The sequence below is a fragment of the Lepidochelys kempii genome, chromosome 7 (genome assembly GCF_965140265.1).
Source record: "Lepidochelys kempii isolate rLepKem1 chromosome 7, rLepKem1.hap2, whole genome shotgun sequence".
NCBI classification, from domain to species: domain Eukaryota; kingdom Metazoa; phylum Chordata; order Testudines; family Cheloniidae; genus Lepidochelys; species Lepidochelys kempii.
In genome coordinates, this window is record NC_133262.1 from 88929161 (window position 1) to 88955133 (window position 25973).

The 25973-nt window shown below is 39.4% G+C and overlaps 1 protein-coding gene and 1 long non-coding RNA gene across 12 annotated transcripts in view; one reads left to right on the forward strand and one right to left on the reverse strand.

The window, feature by feature from the left end:
- PCDH15 (protocadherin related 15) overlaps positions 1 to 25973 on the forward strand; it is a 1355521-nt gene that overhangs the window by 1170734 nt on the left and 158814 nt on the right. For 9 of the 11 annotated variants that reach the window (XM_073353680.1, XM_073353679.1, XM_073353682.1 and 6 more), the window contains one exon: positions 1029 to 1145. The exons of 1 other annotated variant lie outside the window; for it this stretch is intronic. In XM_073353680.1, the coding sequence (XP_073209781.1) occupies positions 1029 to 1145 (117 nt within the window). Of the gene's footprint in view, positions 1 to 1028; positions 1158 to 25973 lie in introns of those variants that run through there. One more of the 11 variants, XM_073353689.1, reaches the window with a different exon arrangement.
- The window catches only part of LOC140914859 (uncharacterized), a 58151-nt gene continuing 52380 nt past the window's right edge, over positions 20203 to 25973 (reverse strand). Inside the window, exon 5 of the long non-coding RNA XR_012160020.1 lies at positions 20203 to 20760. This is a non-coding gene — a long non-coding RNA (uncharacterized lncRNA). The remainder of the gene's footprint in view (positions 20761 to 25973) is intronic.

A 25973-nucleotide genomic window follows, 5' to 3' on the forward strand; every position in this document is an offset into this window, starting at 1 on the left:
TTGGCATTTTTCCTATGTATTTGGGACAATGTGCTCATCTCCATGCTCTCCCTCTTTGATTTTGGTCATTTAAAAAGTTGCACATGTATTTTTTAATGAGTTTAACTCATCTGTTTTCTCTGCAAGTGTAAAAATTTATAAAGCTGTTACTAATATATTCAAATTATGAAAATAGATTTAAAGCAGAAAACAGAAGTTAAATGAAAAATAAAAACGGTGGTTTAAAGTTGCACTTGTTTAGCTTTATTTAATTTTTTTTAATTAAATTTAGTGGGCCTTAATCCTGATTGTGTTGTTTATGTAGTACATATTTCAGGATAAATCACACAATCAAGGTAAATGGTTGTTCCTATTAACAAATTACAGAATTGCTGGAGAGAAGCTTTGAAATGTATTTGGCTCCTGATAGGGCAGTTATTAATGGTCCTTCAGCTGAGCATGGTTGAACTTTGTTTTATATTTTTATTTTCTTTTTACTGCCTTCCTCAATATAATGTACCTTTGCTTGAAAAAAAAAAACCCAAAGAGTCTAACATAAATTTTTCCTTCACGATACATAGGTCACTATGAAAATAATAATTTAGGCTCTCATAAAGTATTTATAGTAAGCTGGTCTTATATTTTCTTGTCATTCTGTCACATGTAGTGTAAAAAGCACTTTCAGAAAGAGCAAGCTCATCCAGTTTAGAAAATTAACAAAGACATATTGTGGGACATTGCTTGAAATGTCATAAGAATCTCTGCAGTCCCTGGAAGCTTTATTTACTTGGGTGACAGACTGTTTTCTGAAGTAGAATTACTTTACGTGGATCCCTCACACAATAATATTATATTGAAAATTTGGCATCTTCCTCTTGGGTGCTAGGCTTGTGTGATAGTAATAGAATTGAGAGTATGGAAAGGCTGACAGTGGCAAATGGGTTCTCTAATGGGAAGGGAGTGAATGGGTATAGTTTGAAAGAACAATTGTGGATAGGTCCATAGTCTAGTTTCAACTTGAGAACTAAACTCTTAATTATATTTTGCAGGATATGAATGATTACTCCCCAGTATTTAGCAAAGTTCTCTACAGGGGACTGGTTGCTCCCGATGCAATCAAGGGCACTGTAATCACTACTGTTTCAGCTGAAGATCAGGATCCTCCGGTAAGCAAATGATTTTGTTAATACACTTCACCCAAGAGGGAAAAATCTTTAACCCTCATATGTGACCTAAACCTCTGAGCAACAAAGGAGATTATTATGAGTCTCGCACAGCAGTAGCTTGCATAAATTTTTTATCCCAGCCTGTCCTTTGTCATCATGGACATAGGCTGCATTTCAAATGATTTTTCCCAGGGCTGACAAATCAACGATACAGCTTCTTTTTGATGGGAAGTTATCCGGCTTCATGGCACAGATGATAAAAAGAATAGGCAGGAAGCAAACCCATGACTGCCTGCATTTGGAACAGCTCTGTGGCTTAAAAAGAAAACAAAACACAACTTTGCAAGCTTGTCATTTCCTTGATTTGCAGTCATTGTGAGTTTCCAGTCTATGTGACATACTAGTGTTCAACAAAACAGCACAGTTCATCAATAGCCCTTTTTGGAAATGTAGTATTTGAACTGAGCTTGGTTGATCTGGGGATAAAGTTTATTTCTGCCACTGGTTTCTTATCACTGTTCCCTGGTGAAGCTCTTGATTGACAGAACCGTGCACATTTTTGACTTGTTATCTTTTCTGATGGGTAATATCTATTTGTGTAATCAAGGAGGTTCATGAACACTGGTGACCAAATGATACACTGAGGACAACAAAAGCCAAAAATAGTCTGTCAGAAGGGTTTAATTTTGATTGTTAATGTTTAGAATACTAAGGAGAAGAAGAAACACTCCAAATGCTCGAGGAGTGGTGTTCTGAGAGAGTGTTTGCAATGCACATTAAAAGCTAATGCTAATATTTTGACAGAGTTCCACATAAATCGGTTATAATTAAATACAGTACATAGTTTTTTTTAACACTGAGAAGCGCTGAAATACTAAGGCTATACTTATATAAGTCATATTTAATATGTACTGACTGTGTTATCCCTTTGCAAAAAATCCAGACACAAAATGGAAAATTGATGTTAATCAGTCTAGCTCCTTTGAAGTTAATTGAGTTGGGATAATTTATACCAGCTGAGGATCTGGCCCATTGTATGTTTAAGATCTGTAAAGAGAGTACTATAAAAATTCAGGTTAATAGTATCAATATTTATTTATTATTACTATGTATTATTTCATTAATGTCATTTCTGTGTTGAACTCTATACAGAACACAGAGAAAGACACAGTCTGTCTCCTAAGGATCTTACAACATCAGGGAAAGATTTGAGGTTGCATGGTAAGGCTGAAGAGGTGCTAAATACTGGCAGCCATTCTCAGACCCATTGTGCCTTAGCCAGGTGCAATGCCTCCTCTAACATAGGGGAGCATAGATCTTAGCAGCTTTTGCTATGCCCTTTCACAGAGGTCAGTGTGCATTTCCCTTTGCCGGCCTAACTCTGGTAGCCATTGTGGATGGGGATTAGGGCAATAGCCCCACCCTCTTATTTCCCGTATAGCTTTCTTTGGTGGTGTCCCAAATGGGGCTAGTGGTTGGAGCAGGAGTCGGGAGCTAGGGACTGGAGTCAAGGATCAGAGTTGGGGTCAGGACCCAGGTGTTGAGCCCAGGGTTGGAGCCAGAGGCAGGAGGAAGCAAGGCTGGAGTGGACTGGAACAGGACAAGAATAAAGCTGGATGGCAAGGCTGGAAACAAGGCAGGGGTATGAGTAATTGCAGCTGCTGAAGAGCTTAAAAACAGTCCTGCTGGCTTCTTCAGACAATCAGGCTGGCCAGCCAATTGGGTGGTCCTAAAGTAACACAGTTTAGCTCATTAATCTGTCTGGAGGACAGGCTGGCTAGTCCTCATGCTCAACTGAAGGAGCACACTCAAGACAGGTGGAGACTAATACTGCTGTCCAAGATGGATTTCTCCAGTTTGTGTGCCTGGGAACACAATGGCTGGTCAGTGTCTGTTCTCTGCCCTGGGGGAGTAAGACTATGCACATTCTAGCCCTAATCAGACATCCAGTGATTTGAGGAGGAATTAATCCTGATTGCTCACACCCCCATCATTTGTTTTCAAGTCATTTTGAAAATTCTACTAAGATGGTATTCTGAAACTTTAATTATTTTAGTGTTCTAAGATTTCCAGCTGAGGTCGATATTGCTTGAAGCTTTGTTGTCATCAGGGATCTCTTTGGTATTCTGTGTATTTGGTATTAAGGACATTAGTGAGGTGTGTAGTTCAGGTGTTCACATTACAAAGGATGTTATTGTAACTTACAAAGTTTGGCAGTTTCAGTAGAAGGTTAGGAGGAATATGAAGCACACACAGTATTTCAAGGAGCTCAGTGAGCAACGCTGGGTGAAACTTGAACAGCAATGGCTCCATTTTGTCCCCTCAGGAATTCCCTGTCACTTAAGGAACTCAGCAAATTGTCTCAATTCAAGAGACGGTATCCTCAAAGTAACCTGCAAATTCCTCACATGTAAAATCTCTACTCGATTTACAATTAGTCGTCTCGCATTAACCAAATTATCCACCACTGGGAGCAGTTCCACTGTGTATGACTTGTGTATGCTATGAGAAAGGCTAAGATTATGTCATGAAGGTGTAACAATGCTGGTTCTGGTGGGACCCAACAGAGAGTGCCAATTCAGGACAAACTGCTTAAAGCAGGGCAGTTACAGCCCAAGGCTGGGGTTTCTATGCACACCAAGGCAAACCAAACCAGCCAGACAGAGGACTTTGGTTTTACCCCATTGGCTAACCACAAGTCACACAAGCAATTCCCTTAGACACTCCAGTTTCCCAGTATCACCACCAGTGCCACTTGTTATGGGGACGAATGGTTATGAAAACCAATACCCCAGTAAAAGAAAAAAGGTTCTCCTGATCCCAAAGCACCAAGCCCCAGACCAGGTCAATATACAAATCAGGTCTTACCCACAAATCACGCTGTTGGCAATCCTTTAGAGTCTAAAATCTAAAGGTTTATTCGTAAAAGGAAAAAGATATAGATGAGAGCTAGAACTGGTTAAATGGAATCAATTCCCTACAGTAATGGCAAAGTTCTTGGTTCAGGCTTGCAGCAGTGATAGAATAAACTGCAAGTTCAAATCAAGTCTCTGAAGAACATCCACAGCTGGGATGGGTCTTTCAGTCCTTGGTTCAAAGCTTCAGGTTAGCAGAGGTATGAAGCAGGATTGAAGACAAGATGGAGGAGCTGCAGCAGCTTTTTATATTCTCTTACCATGTGATCTTTCTTTCTTTGTCTCAAAGACAAGCTGTCCATCACATGGCCTGGAAAAACCTCAGAGTTCTATCCGTAGGCATGAATCACAAGGCATGTCTGCTTTCTCTCAGTGGGTCAGTTGTATAGCTGATGGTCCTTAATGGGCCATCAAGCAGGCTAGGCGGACACCAGCTTGTCTGGGGTGTCACCCAGTAGTATAGCGTAAATTTGAAATACAGACAGTATAGAGCCAATATTCATAACTTTAACTACAAAACTTTAACTACAAAAATGATAGCACACATAACCATAACCAGCAAACCATAACCTGTCTTATTTGATCCCCTTTATACAAGATTTGGTGCCACTACAGGAACTTGGTTGCAACCATGTTCTATATGGTCCCAGTTCAAGTCAATAACGTGACAGTAAGGCTAATATTATATCATGAAGGTCATGAATATCACAGAATCCGTGACTTCCAGAGACTTCTATGACATTTCTGCTTCATCCCTGGGGCGGCAGGGCTGGAGCTGTCAGCTGGCAGGGCCCCAGCAACTCCCAGTTACTGCAGGGGGCTTCTGCAGCTCCCAGCTGCTGCCAGGGTACCTGAAGCTCCCAGCCAACAGGGGCATCAGGGTGGACCCCGCAGCTCCCAGCCGCAATCCCTTTGAGCCGCCATGCATGGTGGGGGTAGGGCAGCAGCTCTCTCAGCCACTGTGGATGGTGAGGGGGATGCCAGAGTCCCAGCAGGAGTGGGTGCTGGACCCAGGGAGGAGTCATGGGCTTCCATGATTTTTTGTTTATTCCCTGTGACCTGTCTGTGATTTTTACGAAAGACAGCCATGACAAAATCTTAGCTTTATCTATGAGGGATGTTACAATTATTTTCTTTGCCTCCTGCACAGCCATAGCTCAAATCTTGATCAATTCCTTAGGTCATAGTCCATGGGTCCTGGATCAGGACTCCTCCACCAGTATGTTAGCCATATTCCCTTCTTGATTTATTCATTTCAAGTTATCTGTAAATCCAGTGAACTATGTGAACAAGGCCAGGAGAGAGGATATTTTGGAGCCACTGTATCAATAGTAGACCTGGATGAAAAATGGATTTTCTGTCCTATGGTAAATTCTGATACTTCAAAATTTGACTTTGTCCCAAATTTTGATGAAAAGGCAATATATCTCTGAGTTTTTTCACAAAAAGGAATATTCCAAAATATTTCATTTTGATCTTATTGAATCATTTTGTTTCAACTTTATCATTTTGACTGTTACAATAGCATAGAATAGAATAATATAAATATTTAACTGTCATTATCATAATGAGAAGTTTTGATAATTTCCCATGACAATTTAGATGAAATTGGTACCTTCCAGGAAAAGGTTTTGATTTTTGCAAATCTGCTTTTCCTATGGAAACGTAGACTGTCCATAGAAAATTTTTGACCAGCTCTAATGAATAGACATGTACAAAAGAATTCTGTAATATATCACCAGACCATAGATAAAGTGGTGATTTGGCAAGATAGTTCACTCCCTCCGAAGGTCCTGAAACCAATTCCAACAGCTACTGTTGTCAATGTTTTGAGTATTGAAAATGTCATTGTATGAGTTTTAGAGAGACAAGATGGGTGAGGTAATAATCTTTCATTGGACCAACTTCTGTTGGCAAGAGACAGAGCTGTTCAGCATAGTTAGAATTGTATGGAGTGGTCAGAAGGTAATAGATGGTGAGACCTTTGGGGATAATGTTTTGTTTCTTGCATTTGCTCAGGAAGTAGAAAAGAAATGAAATATTATCCTCACCAGTTTCACCATCTATAACCCTCTGACCACTACATACAACTCCAAATATGCTGAATAGCTCTGTCTCTCTCACAGAAGTTGGTCTGTGATGAGGTGGTCAGGAGATCCCCTGCTGGAAGCCTCAGGGTCCTGCCACATTCATCCCAGGAAAGGAGCAGTGGAGCTAAGTCCTCTGAGCAGCCAAGAGAGGCTACAAAGGGCTAGATAATCAGAGAGGCTGCAAGGAGCAGCCAATCAGTGCCCAAGAGGGCCATATAAAAAGGAGATGCAGAACCAGAGACAGTTACTTGCTCGCACCAGAGGAGTGCAGATGGTGTTCCTGGCTGGCCAAAGGGAACTGCAGTACCATGGACAGCTCAGTGCTGGCAGGGACCAGAGAAGTGAGAAAGAGCTTCTTGCTGGCTGCTGGGCCTTAAATATAGGAGAGCCCTGACGTAAGGGTGAAGCATCAGTGAAGGCTGGGGCCTCAGGGAAGTGGCCCAGGGAACTGAAAGCAGTTTCATTAAAGTAACACGGTGGCACATGGCTGCTATTCTTAGGGTCCCTGGGCTGGGACCTGGAGTAGTAGCCAGACTTGGTCCCCCCTATATGCCACTAGGGAAATGTCCTACAACTGGACAGCGATAACCCTGAGAAAGGGATCTGAGCTGTTCAGAGGCCCAGCGAGAGATCTGGGGATAGAACAGACCAAGAGGGCACTGCCTCCTGGGAAGAATACCTGGGGTACTGCCCAATACCAGGGCCAGAACTGTTTAAAGACGGCAGACACACCCAACCACCATTACATAGTCCAATAAAAGATATTACCTCACCCACCTTGTCTCTCTAATATCCTGTGGCCAACACAGCAACTACACTTCATACATCATGTGAGTTTATATGACATTTAGCACAATGGAGTCCAGATCTTGACTGTGACCTCTAAAAAGGTCTGTGATAATATAATATAAAACGTCCAACAAAAATTTTCCCCAGTACGCCTTCCTTACAATGCTTTCTCTAATATTTATTTAAATGTCCTCTCTGCTCTGGGGGTGGGGAGTTACCCACTAAATTCCAAAGTGTGTGTGTGTGTGTGAGAGAGAGAGAAAGAGAGCAAAATCACTGGGTAGAATCACATAGGATTCAACTTAAATCCGTATATATGGATTCCATTCCATATATAGCTGGCCCCTGTATGTATGCATATATATAAATATGTGGAAATTTAAACTAAGCTTCAAAAGGGCGAAAATGAATCAAAAAATTTAGCCAAAATCTGAAGACCATTTTTTTTCTTTACTTATTAAGGTAAAGTAATTTAATAGCATTTTTAAAAGTTAATGTGTTACCAATATATATACAGTAATACATACACGTTATTTAGATGTGTGTATATATGATGTGTATACATATATGTATATTTCTATTACAACCTCTCTCTCTCTCTCTGAGTGCATGCATATAGGTTGTTATGAAAATAAATAGAATTCTATGCACAATTATTTTAATTAATCTAGAACAGAAAAAAAAGAGACTAGAACAGAAAATAAAGTTACCATTAATGGATTTTGCAATTTACTGTTGTTTTATAAAAAAGCTGAAGATTAAACTTAATGCTCAGAAAAAAAGAAAAGAAAAAGTCCATAAAGGTTTGCTAAAGTCTAAAGAGGAATTCTTTCTCCTTACTTATTAAAAATAAAACAATTTAATACATTTTGGATAGTCGATATTTTACTTCCAACTAATGACTAACAATACTAAGCCACTTCCTGACTTAGAAAATCAGAGAAAATTGAAAAGAACAAATTGGCTTTTATTTTTTCTATTGAATTAAAGTTGCTTAGCTGTTTTATCCTCCACATTATTATTTTGGGGCCTGCTTTGACATTAAGAGATGTCACAAGACAGATGGGTAATGAATGAACGACTATCATAGAAAAAATACAACAAATAACCTTTTCTCTGCTATTACAAAGAATCTTTCTTTAAACTTGTCTTAGGGGGATAAAGATTTCACTGTGACCATCATCAATTTTTTGGTACTTTTTTCATCTAATTGGATCTTAATTGGGCAATACAAATCAGTCTGTTTTATCACTTCAGGAAAAAACACTTAAGCTGAAGTTTTACTGTGAAAAGTGACTCTAAACTGTCAGGGTGGGATTCCATGTTTGTATCGTAACCAATTCCATATTAAATGTGATTCTGTGTGAATTGCAGATAATTAATATAATTGAATAGCAGGAAAAAAATTTGGATATAGGACATATCTAATTTAAAGTATCCAAGCTTTAAAATATTGCTATTTTACAAGTTAAGAAAGAAAGAAAGAAAAGTATTTCCTAACTGTCAGCCTGGGGTGAAAATCAAGCTGGATTTTTTTCCTCCTTACATATCACTCATAATAAAAGTTTTGCAGATCAAATCAGGTCCTTAGTTACTCCCCATTATCTTCATGAGATCCCCTCATTGCATTCAGGTATTATAGTGATGAGGGTGATATAACAAAGTTATTCACAGGGTTACTGGCCCCTTTAAGGGGAGTCCAAGCTCAAGGTGAACTAGACAGTTAATTGAATAATGAGCACCTGAGCCATCTGATAAAAGGCTATCTCTGCTCAGTTGCTAGGAGGTGCTCAGAAAGAGAGAAGCTCTTCTGTGGGAGGGGAGCTCTACAGACACTACTATCTCCAAGAAGGAGGGCTGTGCAATCCGTGAGCCAATGAGAGATATTACATGCTAGAGAGATTACGAATCAGAATCACTGGCCCCAGGGAGAAGGGTTGTGCAACCTTCTGAGCCCAAGGAAAGAGACTTTATTTCAAGTATGGTTTGGAAAATAACTGGCACATCTGATCTTTGAACTATTACAGTATCTGGTTTTGGAATTATTATTTATTATTTTATAATGCCAAAAGTATGCGTGGCATCTCACTATACTAATAAAACTTGGCCCTTGCCTGAAAAGCTTACAATCTAATTTCATAAATAATGCAACAAAAGGGATATCAGAAGAGTAGGAAGAGCTAAATAGGCGAAGGACAGACAACAAGAATGATGGCAATAAGATTTTGTGGTTACTCACCAAAGACTTATGTTAAGCATCCATTATTTCTAATTTTTAATACAAGTAAATAAATTTAACTAAATACAAAAGTCTTTAATTCTTTTTTTTTTTGAAGGAATTGTAATAGACCTGAGTCTTAGGTAGGTATTTGAGACTCCAATCCAGGAAAGCAATTATGCTTAAATTTATTTATAATTAATTAATTAATAATTAATTTATAATTATGCTTAAATTTAAGCAGATGTATACATACATTGAAGGAGGAAGTTCATATATTTTTTGTTGGATCAGGCCTTGAATGAGAAGAGGACCAATTCAGGAATGGTATTCCATGCGCTGGAAAAGCAGTCAAATGTGAGGCATCAAGGCTGGCATCATAGGCTGAGCAAAACAGGCAGAAGGCAATGCAGTAAGAGACAAGGGTGGTTAAGTAGGAAGGAGTGTCTGCTAGGATCTGGAAAGTGAAGACTAGGAACCTGATTTTCCACTATGTTACACCAGTTTTATATCAGCAGAGCTCCGTTGGGGGTATAATGGTGTAAAACTGGAGTAATACAGTGGCGAATCAGGGCCCAATTGAGAAATGGAAAGGAATACTGTCAGATTGGCATGTTTTGTTTAGTTGTGTTTCGAGTGGATTGGTGTGGGGGCAATGTGGACATCCAGGAGGCTGGAATAGCAGTAGTTGCAGTAGTTAAGGTGGAATGTGATAATATCCTGCATGAAAGTGTTTACCTTTTGGACAGAAAGAAAAGGTCAGATCTCATAAATGTCAAGCAAGAAAAGCCTCAGGTTTTGCTCACAATCTGGATGAAGGACATGGAAGTGTCAAAAATGATCCCTCAGGGTATAGGCCAAAGTGACAAAACATTGTAGCCTTGTCAACAGAGACAGATAAAGGGGAAAGGGAAGAAATTTTCAGAGGAAAAATAAGGAGTTCAGTGTAAGCCGTTTTAAGTTTAAGCTATTGGCAACCCATCCAGGTGGAAATTTCAGAAACATGCTGAAATGTGGAATTGGTTGTGGGAAACAGAGCAGAAGATTTGTGACTCAGTGTAAGATGATAGGTGAAGCCATGTGAGTGGATGATATATGATGTAAAAGGACAAGAGGAGGAGGGCAAGGATAAAAGGCCTCTGGGACCCTTACCAGAAGAGGGAGAGGGACAATGAAAAAAAAAAACTTCAGAGGCAAGATTGGGACCAGAAGCATCCAACACTGCAAGACAATAGTCAAGCAATAGTAGAATGGAATATTGATCCTGGCCAAGAAGTGTGAAAGAGAGAAAAATGTTTTGCAAGCAATCCCCATGAGCAGATGCATAAAGTACTGTGTGCATGTATTGCAGAAGTGAGAGACTACATAATGTCATCCACAGTCATGATTTGTAAATCATATTAGACCCAATCCTGATGTTTTTATTTATTCTTTACTACAGCCTCCTTAGGGGAGGATTTATTAATGGAGGTTCTCTGTGTCCTCATAAGAAGGAAAGGATGGAAAATGATAAAGTACAGGTAGGAGCTGATGAGAAACAGTCAAATGAAAAAGAGTCCCATTCAATTACATCATGTAATGGCAGACAGCTAAAAAGTAACAAGTTTTTAAAGTGCTTATATACAAATGCTAGAAGTCTCAGTAATAAAATGGGTGAACTAGTATGCCTTGTATTAAATGAGGATATTGATATAATGTGAATCATAGAAACTTGGTGGAATGAGCATAATCAATGGGACACAGTAATACCAGGATACAATATATATCAGAAGGACAAAACAAGTGGTGCTGGTAGGTGCACTCTATGTGAAAGAAAGCATAGAATCAAATGAAGTAAAATCTTAAATGAACTATACCAGAGAATCTCTAAGGATTGTAATCCCATGCGCTAATAAAAAGAATATAACAGTAGGGATATAATTACTGACCACCTGACCAGGACGGTGATAGTGACTGTGAAATGCTCAGGGAGATTAGAAAGGCTATAAAAATAGAAAACTCAGTAATAAAAGGGGATTTCATGTATCCCCATATTGACTGGGTACATGTCACCTCAGGATGGGATGCAGAGATAAAGTTTCTTGACACCTTAAATGACTGCTTCTTGGAGTAAATAGTCCTGGAACCCGCAAGAGGAGAGGCAATTCTTGATTTAGTCCTAAGTGTAGCACAAGATATGACCCAAGAGGTGAATATCGCTGAACCCACTTAGTAATAGTGACCATAATATAATTAAATTTAACATCCTTGTGGTGGGAAAAACACCACAGCAGCCCAACACTGTAGCATTTAATTTCAGAAAGGGGACTACACAAAAATGAGGAGGTTAGTTTACCAGAAATTAAAAGGTACCGTGCCAAAAGTGAAATCCCTGCAAGCTGCATGGAAACTTTTTAAAGACACCATAATAGAGGCTCATCTTAAATTTTTTCCCCCAAATTAAAAAACATAGTAAGAGAACCAAAAAACTGCCACCATGCCTAAACAACAAAGTAAAAGAAGCAGTGAGATACAAAAAGTCATCCTTTAAAAAGTGGAAGTTAAATCCTAATGAGGAAAATAGAAAGGAGCATAAACTCTGGCAAACAAAGTGTAAAAATGTAACTAGGAAGGCCAAAAAATTAGCTGTTACAACTCAAGAAAGAGATCTTGGCATCACTGTGGATAGTTCTCTGAAAACATCCACTCAATGTGCAGCGCAGCAGCAGCAGTCAAAAAAACAAACAGAATGTTGGGCATCATTAAGAAAAGGATAGATAACAAGACAGAAAATTTCATATTGCCTCTGTATAAATCCAAGGTAAGCCCGCATCTTGAATACAGCATACAGATGTGGCCTCCCCATCTCAAGAAAGATATTTTAGACTTGGAAAAGGTTCAGAAAAGGGCAACAAAAAAGATTAGGGGTATGGAACGGCTTCTGTATGGGGAGAGATAAAAATGACTGGGACTTTTCAGCTTGGAAAAGAGAAGACTAAGGGGGGGATATGATAGAGGCCTATAAAATCATGATTGGTGTGGAGAAAGTAAATAAGGAAGTTATTTACTCCTTCTTATAACACAAGAACTAGGGGTCACCAAATGAAATTAATAGGCAGCAGGTTTAAAACCAACAAAAGGAAGTATTTTTTCACACAACGCATAGTTAACCTGTGGAACTCTTTGCCAGAGGATGTTGTGAAGGCCAAGTCTATAACAGGGTTCCAAAAAGAACTAGATAAATTCATGTTAGATCAGTACATCAATGGCTATTAGCCAAGATGGGCAGGGATGGAGTCCCTAGCCTCTGTTTGACAGAAGCTGGGAATGGGCGACAGGAGATGGATCACTTGATGATTATCTGTTCTGTTCATTCTCTCTGGGGCACCTGGCATTGGCCATTGTTGGAAGACCCGGTATGGCCATTCTTATGGCCAAACCATATACTAAATGAGAAAAACCCACTGCATGGCCAAGAAAGTAGGCATAGCAAGCCCTTCTTTCCTGTCTCCACTAGTAAGATAAAGGGATCTGTACTCAAAAGATATTGTGGGAGTAGAGGGATGGAATGTGACAGGTCCATGGAACAGACAGTCCTAGTACCTCAAACAGTGAGCCCCACAGCCTCAAAAATTGCAGTGGTCAAAACTCACTTAGGTGCTTTTGCTGACTCTTAGGAGAGGGGAGATTCTGCTCATCAGGACTAGCATTGAATCTGATCTCTTTAATGCGATTCACAAATGTTTGCCAAATCATGTATTTTAAAAGAGTTAATTGAGAGTGTGGTGGGGTGTGAACAGAGGTTGCTAAGAGTTTTCTTAGTACTTTGTGATTGACAAAGTGAAAATGTTTAGTATGTCTGCACAGATGGCTTTACACACATCTTAATTATTCAAGGACACCTTTGTTCCTCTCTGGAGAGGGAAAAAAGGCTTATTTCTTTCTTATTTAATGCCGATAACTCATGTTTTATTTAAGTGGCATAATGCCACTCAAGGATGCCGGATAATTATGGCCATCTTCTCAAAATGCGTAAGCCTCCAAATAGTGATTCAGTAACAATTTATTAGCAGGGGGTGTAATTGAACCATTAGAATTTTGATAAATCTCAAACATAATTTGCTTGCTTTATTTATAAGTAAATATTCATGAGGCTGACATATTATGGGGTGCTGTTTTTCCCCTTTGATAAGCATGCCTGTTCTATACAGGTTATCACTGCAGTAGCTGTAATGATCCATTTCTACACTCTCCCGTTATCCTCTCTTTTTTTTTTTTGTTGTACTGTATTGATGGGGTGCATTACTGGAAAGGGAGATTGAACACTAATTTTAAAGATCAGATTGCTTCCTTATCTTGGGTATGAAATCATTTATGGATTTATCTGGTGAAGCAGTACATTGAGAACTTTTTCCTCAGTTCAAGCTCTTAATGAAATCATCAGTGATCATTCTTACAGTTCTTGACAACCAGTGGAAATTAAAATGTTTATGAATATTTAATTGGGGTGAAAACCTATGAAACAGTCAGTTCTTGATCTTTGAAAACACATTGGATTGCTATTAGATTTGATAGTGTAAGTGGAAAGTTTGTTTGAAGGAAATATACTATATACGTAAGTACCTCCTTAAGTAATTTTATCTCATGGATTTACGAGTTTGTATAATTTTAATTCTTTAAATTGCACTGTTAGAATAATTATGGGAGCAATCCTGAAAACTCTTTATCATGTGAACCAAAGTTTTCAGGATCAGACTCTATGCTGCTGAACTGTATGCTCATAAGTAAAATAGCTCAAGTGATAGATCTGAAAAATGCCTTGCAGTAAAGGGCGAAATCGTGACATGTCCTTATGTGACTCCTAGAGAGGAAGAGAGCACACAAGAAGGCTCCTTCCCCACCATTGAAGGTTATCTACATAGGACTTGTCACAGCTGCAGCTGAGTGCCCACATGGCTCCCTTGGTGTGGCAGTGGAGACATCCAATACTCCAAAGGGGCAGCATAAGATTAAGAGGTGGGGGCATGACCCCACCTTCCTCTGCACTCTTCTGCAGAGTTAACCAGCCACAAAGAGAGGAGTAGACTGGACCATTCTAAAGGATGGTGCAGTCTGCACAGTTCTCCTGCAGAAATTGTGCCTTCCCAAGTCCTCCAGTAGGGTCTGTGACCCTAAGAACTCCTAAATGCCAACTGGCAAAGGGTTCCCTGTTCTGGAACAGCCACTCCTATCAAGTCTGACAAACTCATGACACCTAATACACTGCTTTCACCGTATTTACCCATAAACGATCATGTAAGATGTCTAATGGAAGCTTATGTCATACTGATCCTCTTAATCATTGCATGATACATGTATGGGTGATATTTTAGAAGCTGTATGTATGTAGGCGGGATTGGCAAGGTGTTTTTGCCAGACAAAGGGATGTGGAATCACCTGCCTCAGTTCATGTGTAAACTCAGCATTGTAAAGCTAACACAAAGACATCCCTATTTACATGTGAAAGTCAACAGGAAAAACAATTTGGGAGGCAGGGAAAGATGTGAAACAAACAGGAATATGGGAGACACTTTGGAGCTAGCACTCTCGAAAGGACGCCACAGGGAGTCATTCTGATGTGGAGACCAAATCAAGAGAGTATGGGGATAAGAGGAAGGCAACAGGACACCTCTTTTATCCACCACTTGAGGAGGTAACTGGGCAATATGGTTATGCCCATGAGAAAACAGGATCTCAACCACCCTCGGTTGAAATGTTGCAAGAAAGGTCATAAGTAAAAAATTGCTTTAGACATGATTAGCTTGTTATAGTTAAGTCTTGGTTTAGGAGAAGTATTTTATACTTTATTTTATTTGTAACTTGTTATTATCATTTCTCACAATCTTTTTAATAAACTTATACTAGTTTTCACTATAAATAGATTACTGTGTTATGTTGCGATTATTAGAGTTGGTACTCAATTCAATCAAACAAGCTGATGTGTGTATGCTCTTCCCTGGCAAGTAGCAAAACTTGTAATTACTGTGAGTGTTCAGTGAAGGGGCTGGACTCCACAGGAGGATGCTTCTGAGGTGTTCAGGGACTGGGGTACACCAAGTGTTAATTTGTAAAGCAAATTGGGAACTGGCAGAGGCCAGAGAAGAGTGCTTGAGTGGCTGAAGAGCTGGCAGTGTCAGGGAGCTGACATCCAGCTACCACATGAGAGACTCCTTCTCACTGGAGGCTGGAGAATAGCAGTGACCCACAGTCCTGGACACCCCAAAAAACTGTCACAAGATCATGTGGCTCTGCACTATCTCTTGTCCAGGCCAGCGTCTATATTATCGTTCATGTTTATTACAGTTTTGCCTAAGGGCCAACCAAGAATTGGGGCCCAATTGTGCTAGGCAGTGTGTGGACACAGTAGTAGAAGGTTCCTACCCTGAAGAGGAAGTGTTGCAATCTAAACAGACAGGTGCGGAGTGAAGCTCCGCATGGAGTGGGAGAAAGGAGGCACCACCTGGATCCTAGTGATCCCAGGAAGGAGTTCTCCCCTGCAGAATTCAGGAGGATGCTGGTGGAAGGGGTGGCCCTGCCTGGCCCCCATTTTATTCCTCTCTCCTAGTGCATCAATCCTTGCTTTGGCTGCTTCTGTTCCTACTGGCTGCATCTCTGGCTGACTCCTGTCTGCAGTTTGTCCTTTCTTTTGCCCATTTTACCGATTTAATACACACTTTCAGAGGCTCTGAGTTTCCAGGGGGCACTTGACCCCTACTCTGTCCCAGGCCCCACCCGCACTTCACCCCTTTCCCCAACTCCCTCCCTGTCTCTTCCCACCCCCAACCCTTCCCTCCCCCATTTCTCCCCCTCTCCTCCAGTGCCTCCTGCCCGCCACTGAACAGATGATCACTGTGGGCGGGAGGAGCAGGAGATGATCACCGGGGCCCACCGGCAGGCGGTAGGGCTGGATGGAGAGAGGGGGAAGAGTTGATCTGCAAAGCTACCCCAGAGCACCCATGGAGTCGATGTGTATGCACACATCCGGTCACTGAATGACTAATGAACATATTCTTTCTCATTTTAAATAGCGAATATTAGTTTTGCAAAATTTCACTAAAATGTTCGCTACTTAATTCTGGGCCATTTTCCTATCAAAAACTTTGTCAAGTTGAATTTTATTTCAAAACATGAAATTTTGCAGTTTTCGTGTTCCAGTGCAGAAATTCATTTTCAGATTTTTTAAATTTGATTACCGCCCCCCCCTCCAAAATAGGACTTTTGAATGAAAGTAGGTGGAACTCCATAAAATTTCAAATTCTGTGATGCTTCACAGGATGTAATTCATGGCAGATTTTGGCCCAGTATCTATAGATGCAGATAATTCATTAAGCTACTATTGTTGTTGTTTATTTCTCATTTTGCATATAGTGTCATAAACGCGCACAGTATTTCACTTGTGAATTCTGGACTGAAAATATAACTTAGTAAAACAGGATTCTGTTAGCAAGTCAATTCATTCCCTGTGCCACTATCCATGTTATTTCCCAGGAATAAAATCCATTCCATCCCTATAGACCTGGGGTTTTCCAGTTCTTTATGGGTGAACTATAGTGGAGCTTGAAAGATGAAATCCAGTGACCTCCTGTGTGACCTGGGCAAGTCACTCCAGCTTTCTATGTCTCAGTTACTCATCTGTAAAATGAGAGTAATGATATTTTCCTTCCTTTGTAAAGTACTCGGTCCAGATCAAATATCCAAAACTCTGAGTAAACTGGAGAATGGGCATGGGGCTTGAGCTGTCAACCCTGTGCATGGCGAGGCTTGGGATGTCAACCCTCCCAGGAGCTGACAGTAGGAGCCCCACCATGCGCAGGGCTGACAGCCTGAGCCCCACCGCTGTTAGCTCCAGGTGGCTGGTTGTTAGATTAATATGGAGAACCAGAAAATGGAGTCTTGGATAAATGAGGTTCTACTGTATATATATGAAAAACATTATCTAAGAGATTAATGTTATTTTATTGCCATCATCAACATCCCATGGCCATTTGAGAGGTACACAGGCCGCTCTGCCCCTGGCCTCCCTCCGCAGCCTCCTTGCATAGTTTAAGTGGTGTGGAATTTGGTACAGCCAGCTCAGTCCTGCATGCCTTTCTCAAACAATGTTCTTACTGAGGGCAGTAGGAGTTTTGGCTGTGTAAAAAAAGACAACCCCCCCACCCCCACTCCCAAAACTGGGTTATGCCATCTTTTAGAAATGGTGCATGCTATGGATGGCCCAAATGCTCGTAAGTGCTTACTTTTAATGTGGTACCTAACGCAGTTGTAGTGAGAGGAAAACTGAAAAATGGTGTTTTGTGTTGCTCTTGCTATGCATATTGCTTACTCAGTGGCTTCATGAACAGTTTTACCTAGCAGGTGTTGGGGTATGTCTACACTGCTGTTAAATACTTGTGGCTGTCCTGTATCGGCTGACTTGGCTTTGCAGGGCTTGGGCTGCAGGGCTGTAAAATTGAAATTGTAGATGTTTGGGCTTGGGCTTGGGCTGGAGCCTGAGCTCTGGGACTCATGGAGGCTTCATAGCAATTTTAAAGCCCAGTTGCTAGGGCCGTGTAAGCTTGAGTCAGCTGACATGGACAAGCCATGGATGTTTAATTACAGTGTAGACATATTCTGTGAGTCCCATTATAATATAGGCTTGCATCCAAAATTATTTAAAATACAGGCAAAAGATTAACTGTTAAAGAATAATAAAACTAGCATAAATAACCCACATTGTTATATCTAGAGCTGAGTGAATAATACATTTTTCAATAATATACAATAATACACCCTGGCAACTCCAATAATAAAAAGTTTCAGATCAAAACAAAAAACATTTTTTCCCAAAATTTTCTGCCAATTGAAAAACAATAACAAAAAATGTTTCAGGATAAATGAATCATTTGGTTCAACCTAAAAGAACATGTTTCGTTTCTATTCCAAGCCGGTTTTAGCCTTTTTTGAATTATTATGGGCCATTTCAAAGCAAAAAGTTATTTTGAATTGAAAAATCAAAACTTTTAGTTTCAAAAATGTTGAAATGAAACATTATCTTTTTTCAGAATGTTTTTGATTTTTTTTCTTGACTGAAATCGGTGAAACCAGTACAGATATGTGAAATGTTTCTATGTTGCCAAATCTGCATTGTTTGCCAAAAAAAGTTGCAGTTGAAAAACTTTATGCAATTCTAGCCAAATCATCCTTTGGTGATTTTGTCAATTATATTGTGGCCTATCTCTGTATCTATATATCATCATCCTGATTTTGTTGCTTTCAGAAATTATGACATAAAAACAAAGTTGGTAGCTGCATCAGAATCTGTAGTCACATGCCAGCTTTCTGTATTTAATTACCTAGTGTGTGGATCATTAATGATAATAATAGGTTTTGGTCTTCCAGACATAAGTGATTGTCATTCTGAACAAAATCATGTGGATTTGAGTATGTAATGTCTTGCTAATCATATCTTGAAGAAAAATTATTAAATTGGGTTTCCTCCTGACATTGAATGTATAATCACCTTGGTACACTATGACCTCTTTGAAATTCTTCATGTTTGCAAGGATCTGAACATCTTTAAAATTATATCCAATTAAATACTTTAATAGTTAAGCATGTTCTTTCTTAAAATACACCATTAAGGTCCCATTAGACATAGCCCCCCTGAGTTAGATGTGCAGTTCTTCACTGTCCCAACTCCACAGTGTGCAGGAGGAGTGTCCCCACTATGAAGCCCTTTTATTGTGTATGCTTTCCCTTATACGCCAGTCCTGTTCTTCAGGCCACTACAAAGTGGGGATTGTCCATCACCCTACTTTCTCTTCACCCACGTCAGGGTGCCATGTACCACCCGGGGACTAGGGACTACTGAGCAGACTGGCTTGTCTACAGATTGCACAACAGATGGATAAAGGTCCTTCTGCCCTAGCCCCACTGTGCACCCTGGTAAGAATCAGGAAGGATTAAGCTCTAAACTTCTTGTACTGTGGTGACAGATAAGCTTTTTTTAATCATATGTAAAACTGGGACCACCAGTTTGCAACTGGAATTAAAGGTTTACGTGCAATATGTGATTTTAGTCCAAATAAATAGAGCCAAATTCTGCTACATTACCCACATTGAGTAGTTCCTTACTCCTCAATGAGTCCTATTGATTTCAGATATACTATTCACCATGAGTAAAATCTGGCAGCTATACATTTCTGCAGTGTTCATTACCATAGTATCAGTGGAGCTATCTTACATAGTTTCAATAGAAATAAATTTGTGTTCTCAATGCCTCTTGTTTATCATCAACAGAATATATTCGAGTAGGATAAAAAAGTTCTTTCTTTTAGTAAAAGTATATTTTCTTCTCCACCTGGTTTTGATGCAGTTTGTGCTGCAAGTTCACTGTTGTACTTACTGATAATTTGTTGACATGCTGCGTAGAATGCATGATCAATAACAGCAAAGCTATTTTGTATCATATTAGTAAATGCAATTGAAAGTTACCAATCATATTTCATTAAACTTTCAGAGAAAATTCGCTTTTGATAATTTGCCTGATTAAGTACAATGCAGGTATTCAAATGCTATCTGCATGTATTTAGAAAATCAGTCAACATTTCTGGTTTCTGAATGTGAAACTGGGTCATGCAGAGTCTGATTCATCCAAAAATATCTGAAAATTTCAGGGCAATATAAGCTTTATTCCTATTTTTTTCTGATATCTTTTTTGCACCCTGCTGTTGGTTGTTTTTCCTCATAGAGCCCCTCAACATGTAATTTATATTCACAGAGATTGAACTGTTTTACTGTATGAAATGATGTAACTGTACATCATTTCATACAGTAGCTGCATGGCTCTGATAGAGGAAGGTGCAGTCACTGAATGTCTAGTCCAACACTCCAACTAGAAATTCAAAGGAGGTGAACTTTCTGAAATTTTCTTTGTCAGATACTGGTATAAAAGATGAAACATGTTTAGTTTTAATAATTAAACAGAACAAAGTTGATAAATGCTATAATGCAGTGCGCCACTAACTCAACTCACTTGAGGCAATGCTGCTTTAACAGGTCTGAAGGGGATCTCACGATGGTTGTTTGGTTGGCAGTTGATTTCATACAGAACATTTGTCATGATGGGAAACCATCATTTCAGCTGCTAGTGTTTCTGTTCAGTTTTGTGCCCCTCCACAGAATAAATTGGTTTGCTTAGATGTGAACATGTTTCATGATATATTGCTGAAAGTACATTTGGTATTCACCTCCCTGATGCACTAAGCTCCTCTCTGAAGCCCTGAGCCAGCTCATCCTGTAATATAGGCTGGGGGAAAGTATATGTTTTGGAAGTTTGCATCTTGTGTTGATCGTACAATTGTTGTTGCAATAGTAGTTACAGTGCCTGGAGGCCCAAACAAGATTGGTGCCTCATTGTGCTAGGTATTGAACAAGAGTAGGAGCTCCTGTCTCAAAAACCTTACTATATCAGTACACAAGGTAGGCAAAGAGTGAGGGAAAGAAAGTAAGTTTACAGATTTTACAGATGGGAAAGCAGTCTGAAAAGGAATTGCCAGTTGTCTAAGAGAAATCTTGTCTCTGATTGGAAAGAGCACAGCTGGTTCCTAGTGACAAAGAAGAAAAGTAATGAGGATAATAATTGGGTAGACTGATAATAACAAGAATAATAAATGATTTTATATTAACCAATATAAGCAAGCAAAAATCTCAGTTTGGAAAAACACATAAAAATACCTTTCTTAAATTCAGAGACGGCCCTGATTAATAGGAAATACTTTATGTAAAATAAAAGTATAAGTTTTATATAGACTGATTAAGCTCCAAGGAGACTCCAGACTCTGCAAAGCCTTGAAGAGCTCTACAGCAGCTACCCTTTCATCATACAGCCTCAGTTTTTTTGGTATCACCATCAGCATTTCGCCCAGCTGGCTAACAGCTGTAACTTTCTAAGCATCCCAGGGATATATACTTCTGTACTTTGTTTAACATACCACTTGATAGATCATAAGGATCGACACAAACTATAAAGCAGGGGTTCTCAACCTTTTTCTTTCTGAGGCCCCTGCAACATGCTATAAAAACCTCCAAAGCCCACCTGTGCCACCACAACTGTTTTTCTGCATACAAAAGCCAGGGCCACCATTAGGCAGTAGCAAATAATGCAGTTGCCTGGGGTCCCATGCCACAGGGGCCCCCGCGGAGCTAAGTTGTTCAGGCTTCAGCTTCAGCCCCAAGTGGCAGGGCTAAGGGCCCTGGGCTTCAGTCCCATGCGGTGGGGCTTCGGCTTTCTGCCCTGGGCCCCAGCAAGTCTAATGTCGGCGCTGCTTGGCGGCCCCCTGAAACCTGCTCGCAGCCCCTACGGGGGGCCCAGACCCGTGGTTGAGAATCACTGCTGCAAAGGACCCATCCATTCATTTAATTTGGGACCAGCAATTGTTTAAACAGTGCCTAAGGACTTGGTCTTGATACTTAAAGGTTGTTCCTTAGAGGTTCCTAGAGGGAGATTAATGGAATGATAATCAGAAGGTAATGGATACATTAGTTCAGGAGTTCACAAACATTTTTCCCTGAGGCCCACCTGTGCAGCTGCAGTTGGTACTGCGGCCCACTATTAACACTTCTTGAGGAAAATTATTTATTTTAATTATTACATACATGTAAACGATAACACCGTAAATAAACAATGTACATGTTTCCTTTTCATTTTAATGTAAACAATTGTAATAATAGAAATTCCTAGCAATGTGCACTCGAAGAAATGCTTCAAGAACAGTTTTAGTACACTGCACTTTAAAAAATGTTGAGATCAAAATGTGGTGTTCAAACAGGGAAAACACAATGTATAAAAGTACAATGTATAAAACTGAACAATAAGCAACACAAAAATGTTAACAAAATTGTTAAAAGAACACATTGGGTTATTTGTTGGTTTTAAAACAATAGTTGTCCAGTTTTGAAGACTATATTGTGGTTTTTTATTTGTTTAATGTTAAAATCTGAATTTCTGTGCTGTGTAAGGGAAAGACCCAGCCCTACTCTCTACTAATTAGAAAAGAATAAAATATTATAAATAAAAATATAAAATAACAATTATATTTTAACACACTGAGGCAACAGGTACTCATCCGATCCAGTAAAGAAGAAGTCTGGGACTTTCATTATCTTCACCACCAGTGCACCCTTCTCATTTTTGAAAAATAAATCGATCCATGTCAGATTGAAATACTGCTTGGCATTTTCTATACGTGTAAATGGCGGACTCCGTGTACGTAACTAGGTTACCTTGCAGTGAAATGCACCATCGTACGTGTGAGAATTAGGGCTGTCAAGCAATTACAAAAATTAATCATGATTAATCACATGATTAAAAAATTAATCATGATTAATCACATGATTAATTGCACTGTTAAACAATAATAGAATATAATTTACTTAAATGTTTTTGTATGTTTTCAACATTTTCAAATATATTGATTTCAATTACAGCACAGAATACAAAGTGTACAGTGCTCACTTTATATTTATTTTTATTACAAGTATTTGCACTGTAAACAAAAAATATTATTTTTCAATTCACTTAATACAACTAGTGTAGTGCAATCTCTATCGTGAAAGCTGAACTTACAAATGTAGAATTATGTGCAAAAAAAGGCATTCAAAAATAAAAAATGTAAAATTTTAGAGCTTGCAAGTGTCACTCAGTCCTACTTCTAGTTCAGCCAATTGCTCAGACAAACAAGTTTGTTTACATTTGCAGGAGAAAATGTTTCCTGCTTCTTGTTTACAGTATCACCTGAAAGTGAGAACAGACATTCTCATGGCACTGTTGTAGACGGCATCACAATATCTTTACGTGCCAGATGCACTAAAGATTCATTTTTTCCCTTGTGCTTCAATCACCATTCCAGGGGACATGCTGATGATGGGTTCTGCTCAATAGCAGTCTAAAGCACTGTGGACTGACGCATGTTCATTTTCATTATCTGAGTCAGATGCCACCCGCAGAAGGTTGATTTTCTTTTTTGGTGGTTCGGGTTCTGTAGATTCCACATCGGAATGTTGCTCTTTTAAGACTTCTGAAAGCATGCTCCACACCTCGTCCCTCTCAGATTTTGGAAGGCACTTCAGATTTTTAAATCTTGGGTCGAGTGCTGTAGCTATCTTTAGAAATCTGACATTGGTACCTTCTTTGAGTTTTGTCAAATCTGCAGTGAAAGTGTTCTTAAAATGAACAACATGTGCTGGGTCATCAACTGAGACAGCTATAACATGAAATATATGACAGAATGCAGGTAAAACAGAGCAGGGGACATACAATTCTTCCCCAAGGAGTTCAGTCACAAATTTAATTAACACATTAGTTTTATAACGAGCATTATCAGCATGAAAGCATGTCCTCTGGAATGGTGGCCAAAGCATGAAAGGGCATACAAATGTTTAGCATATCTGGCATGTAAATACCTTGCAATGCCAGCTACAAAAGTGCCATGCAAATGCCTGTCCTCACTTTCTGGTGACATTGTAAATAAGATGAGGGCAGCATTATCTCCCATAAATGTAAACAAATGTTTTTGTCTTAGCGATTGGCTGAACAAGAAGTAGGACGGAGTGGACTTGTAGGCTCTGAAGTTTTACATTGCTTTGTTTTTGAGTGCAGTTATATAACCCAAAAAAAAAATCTACAGTTGTAAATTGCACTTTCACGAGAAAGAGATTGTACTACAATACTTGTACAAAGTGAATTGAAAAATACTGTTTATTTTGTTTACCTTTTTATAGTGCAAATATTTGTAATAAAAATAAAATACACTTTGATTTCAATTACAACACAGGAAACAATATATATGAAAATGTGGAAAAACATCCAAAATATTTAATAAATTTCTATTGGTATTCTATTGTTTAACAGTGTGATTAAAACTGCGATTAATCGCAATTAATTTTTTGAGTTACTCGCGTGAGTTAACTGTGATTAATTGACAGCCCTAGCGAGAATTAAACTTGACATTGTGCAGATTGATTTTTAAAAAAATAAAGTTTTTTCAATACTCTGTCCAAAATATGCAGCTTTTATTTACATTACATGAGTCACATGGAGTTAAAGATTTGCTGGACTGGAGAATGCAGTTGTGCTGGCAGACCAGCCAGGACTGAATTGTAGCTCATAGTTTGTGACCCCCTGCATTAGTTAATTGCATCCTTTTAAAGGAAATGTTTTTATTTAAGATATTAGTATTAATAGAGATGAAATCAGTTAAATGAACCTCTGTTAGAAAATGCTGTTTATTTAGTTTGTTAATATTAATATGTCATCGTGTCAGGTTACAGTAGCTGCAAAATTAATTTGTTATAACCGCCCAGTATTGATTCTTACTTTCCTTTGCCTTTCCTCTGCTTCCCCTTTTAATTTGTTTTTCTGGTAGTGAATGTGTCTGCGATCTGTGTGAGACATGCACAGATAGATGTAGGCTTTCTGTAATAAATCCCTTTCCTTGGATGGGGGCTCAGTATATAATTGTTAATTACAGTAGCTACTTAAAATCAAATGGATACATTGTGTTTTCTAACAGCACTGGTAAGCAAGCCTTGACAGCTGATGAAGAGTACATCCTTCTTTTTGTTTTCTGATTCTGTATGTAAAACAAAATCCAATATCTAACAGTTCAGCAGTGCTTTTAAAGCACAGCTGCACATTGAGTGGCAGAATTCCCTGCCAGGCAAGGGGAGGGCAGCAGGTGCATCCTCTACAGGAGTGCAGCATATGCTTACTTGAGCACCTGCACATGGCATCCCCCATCTTGTTCCTCTTGGGGTGACTTATGCCTCCAGAATACCTGGATCAACCAGTAAAGTGCTTGAGGAGCAGTAGGACTGCTACTCCACTGGTGTGCACAGGCACCTGGGGGTGCATATGTCCTTCTCAGCTCCTGTTGCACACCTGTGGACTAACTGATCCTAATTATTTAATTACATACAGAGGTGGATCTGCTTGAGAAACTGAAAAACAAAATGTATGTCTATATGGTGTGTTGGAAATTATACTCTAATTAAAATGTTGCTGAAAGCTACGTTAGAGGGTAGACAACCTTAAGCAATGCCTCTGTTCCTTACTCTGCCAGCTAAAAATCTCAAAAATCATAGATCCCAATAATGCTCTCAATTACAACTATGAAACTCCATCAAATTGAATGGAATCAGAGGAGTAACAGCAGCATTTGGCTCAAAGCATATAATTATTAAAGTAACAATGCCATTAGAAATTGGTGGACATTCAGTTAGAAATTTGACCAGTGGTCTGTATGGTCCAGTGTCTTGTCACTGACAGTGGCCAATACCAGATACTTCTTAGTAGGCTACAAGAAACTTCAAAATGGACACTTATAGAGTAACTTGCCCATAGACGTAGTTTTTTTCTAAACCTCATCAATCAGTTTTTGGTTTGTTCCCTGGTGTATGAGGGCTTATATCTAAAAAACGCATGAAATGCTTTTTATTTTAATAGTTTTTGTTCTATTTTGGGGTATATCTTGTTAATTTATTTATCCGTTCCCCTCCCCGCAACCCAGGGGGTTGGCTCCTGCCCCCGGGAGGTGGGAGGCCCTGGTTGGGTAGCACAGAATGAGCACGTCCCACACTCACTTTGCAGAGGTGGCTCCTGTCCCATTGAGCTGAGCCTGGCTCCCCATTCCGTGTATTGTGACCTGGCACACTGAGTCACAATGTCACTCACTCCAATTTGGCCTGAGAGGTGCTCATGTGCCGGGTCACAACTCTGGGAATGGGGAACTGGTCCCAGTCTTATAGGACAGGAACCATA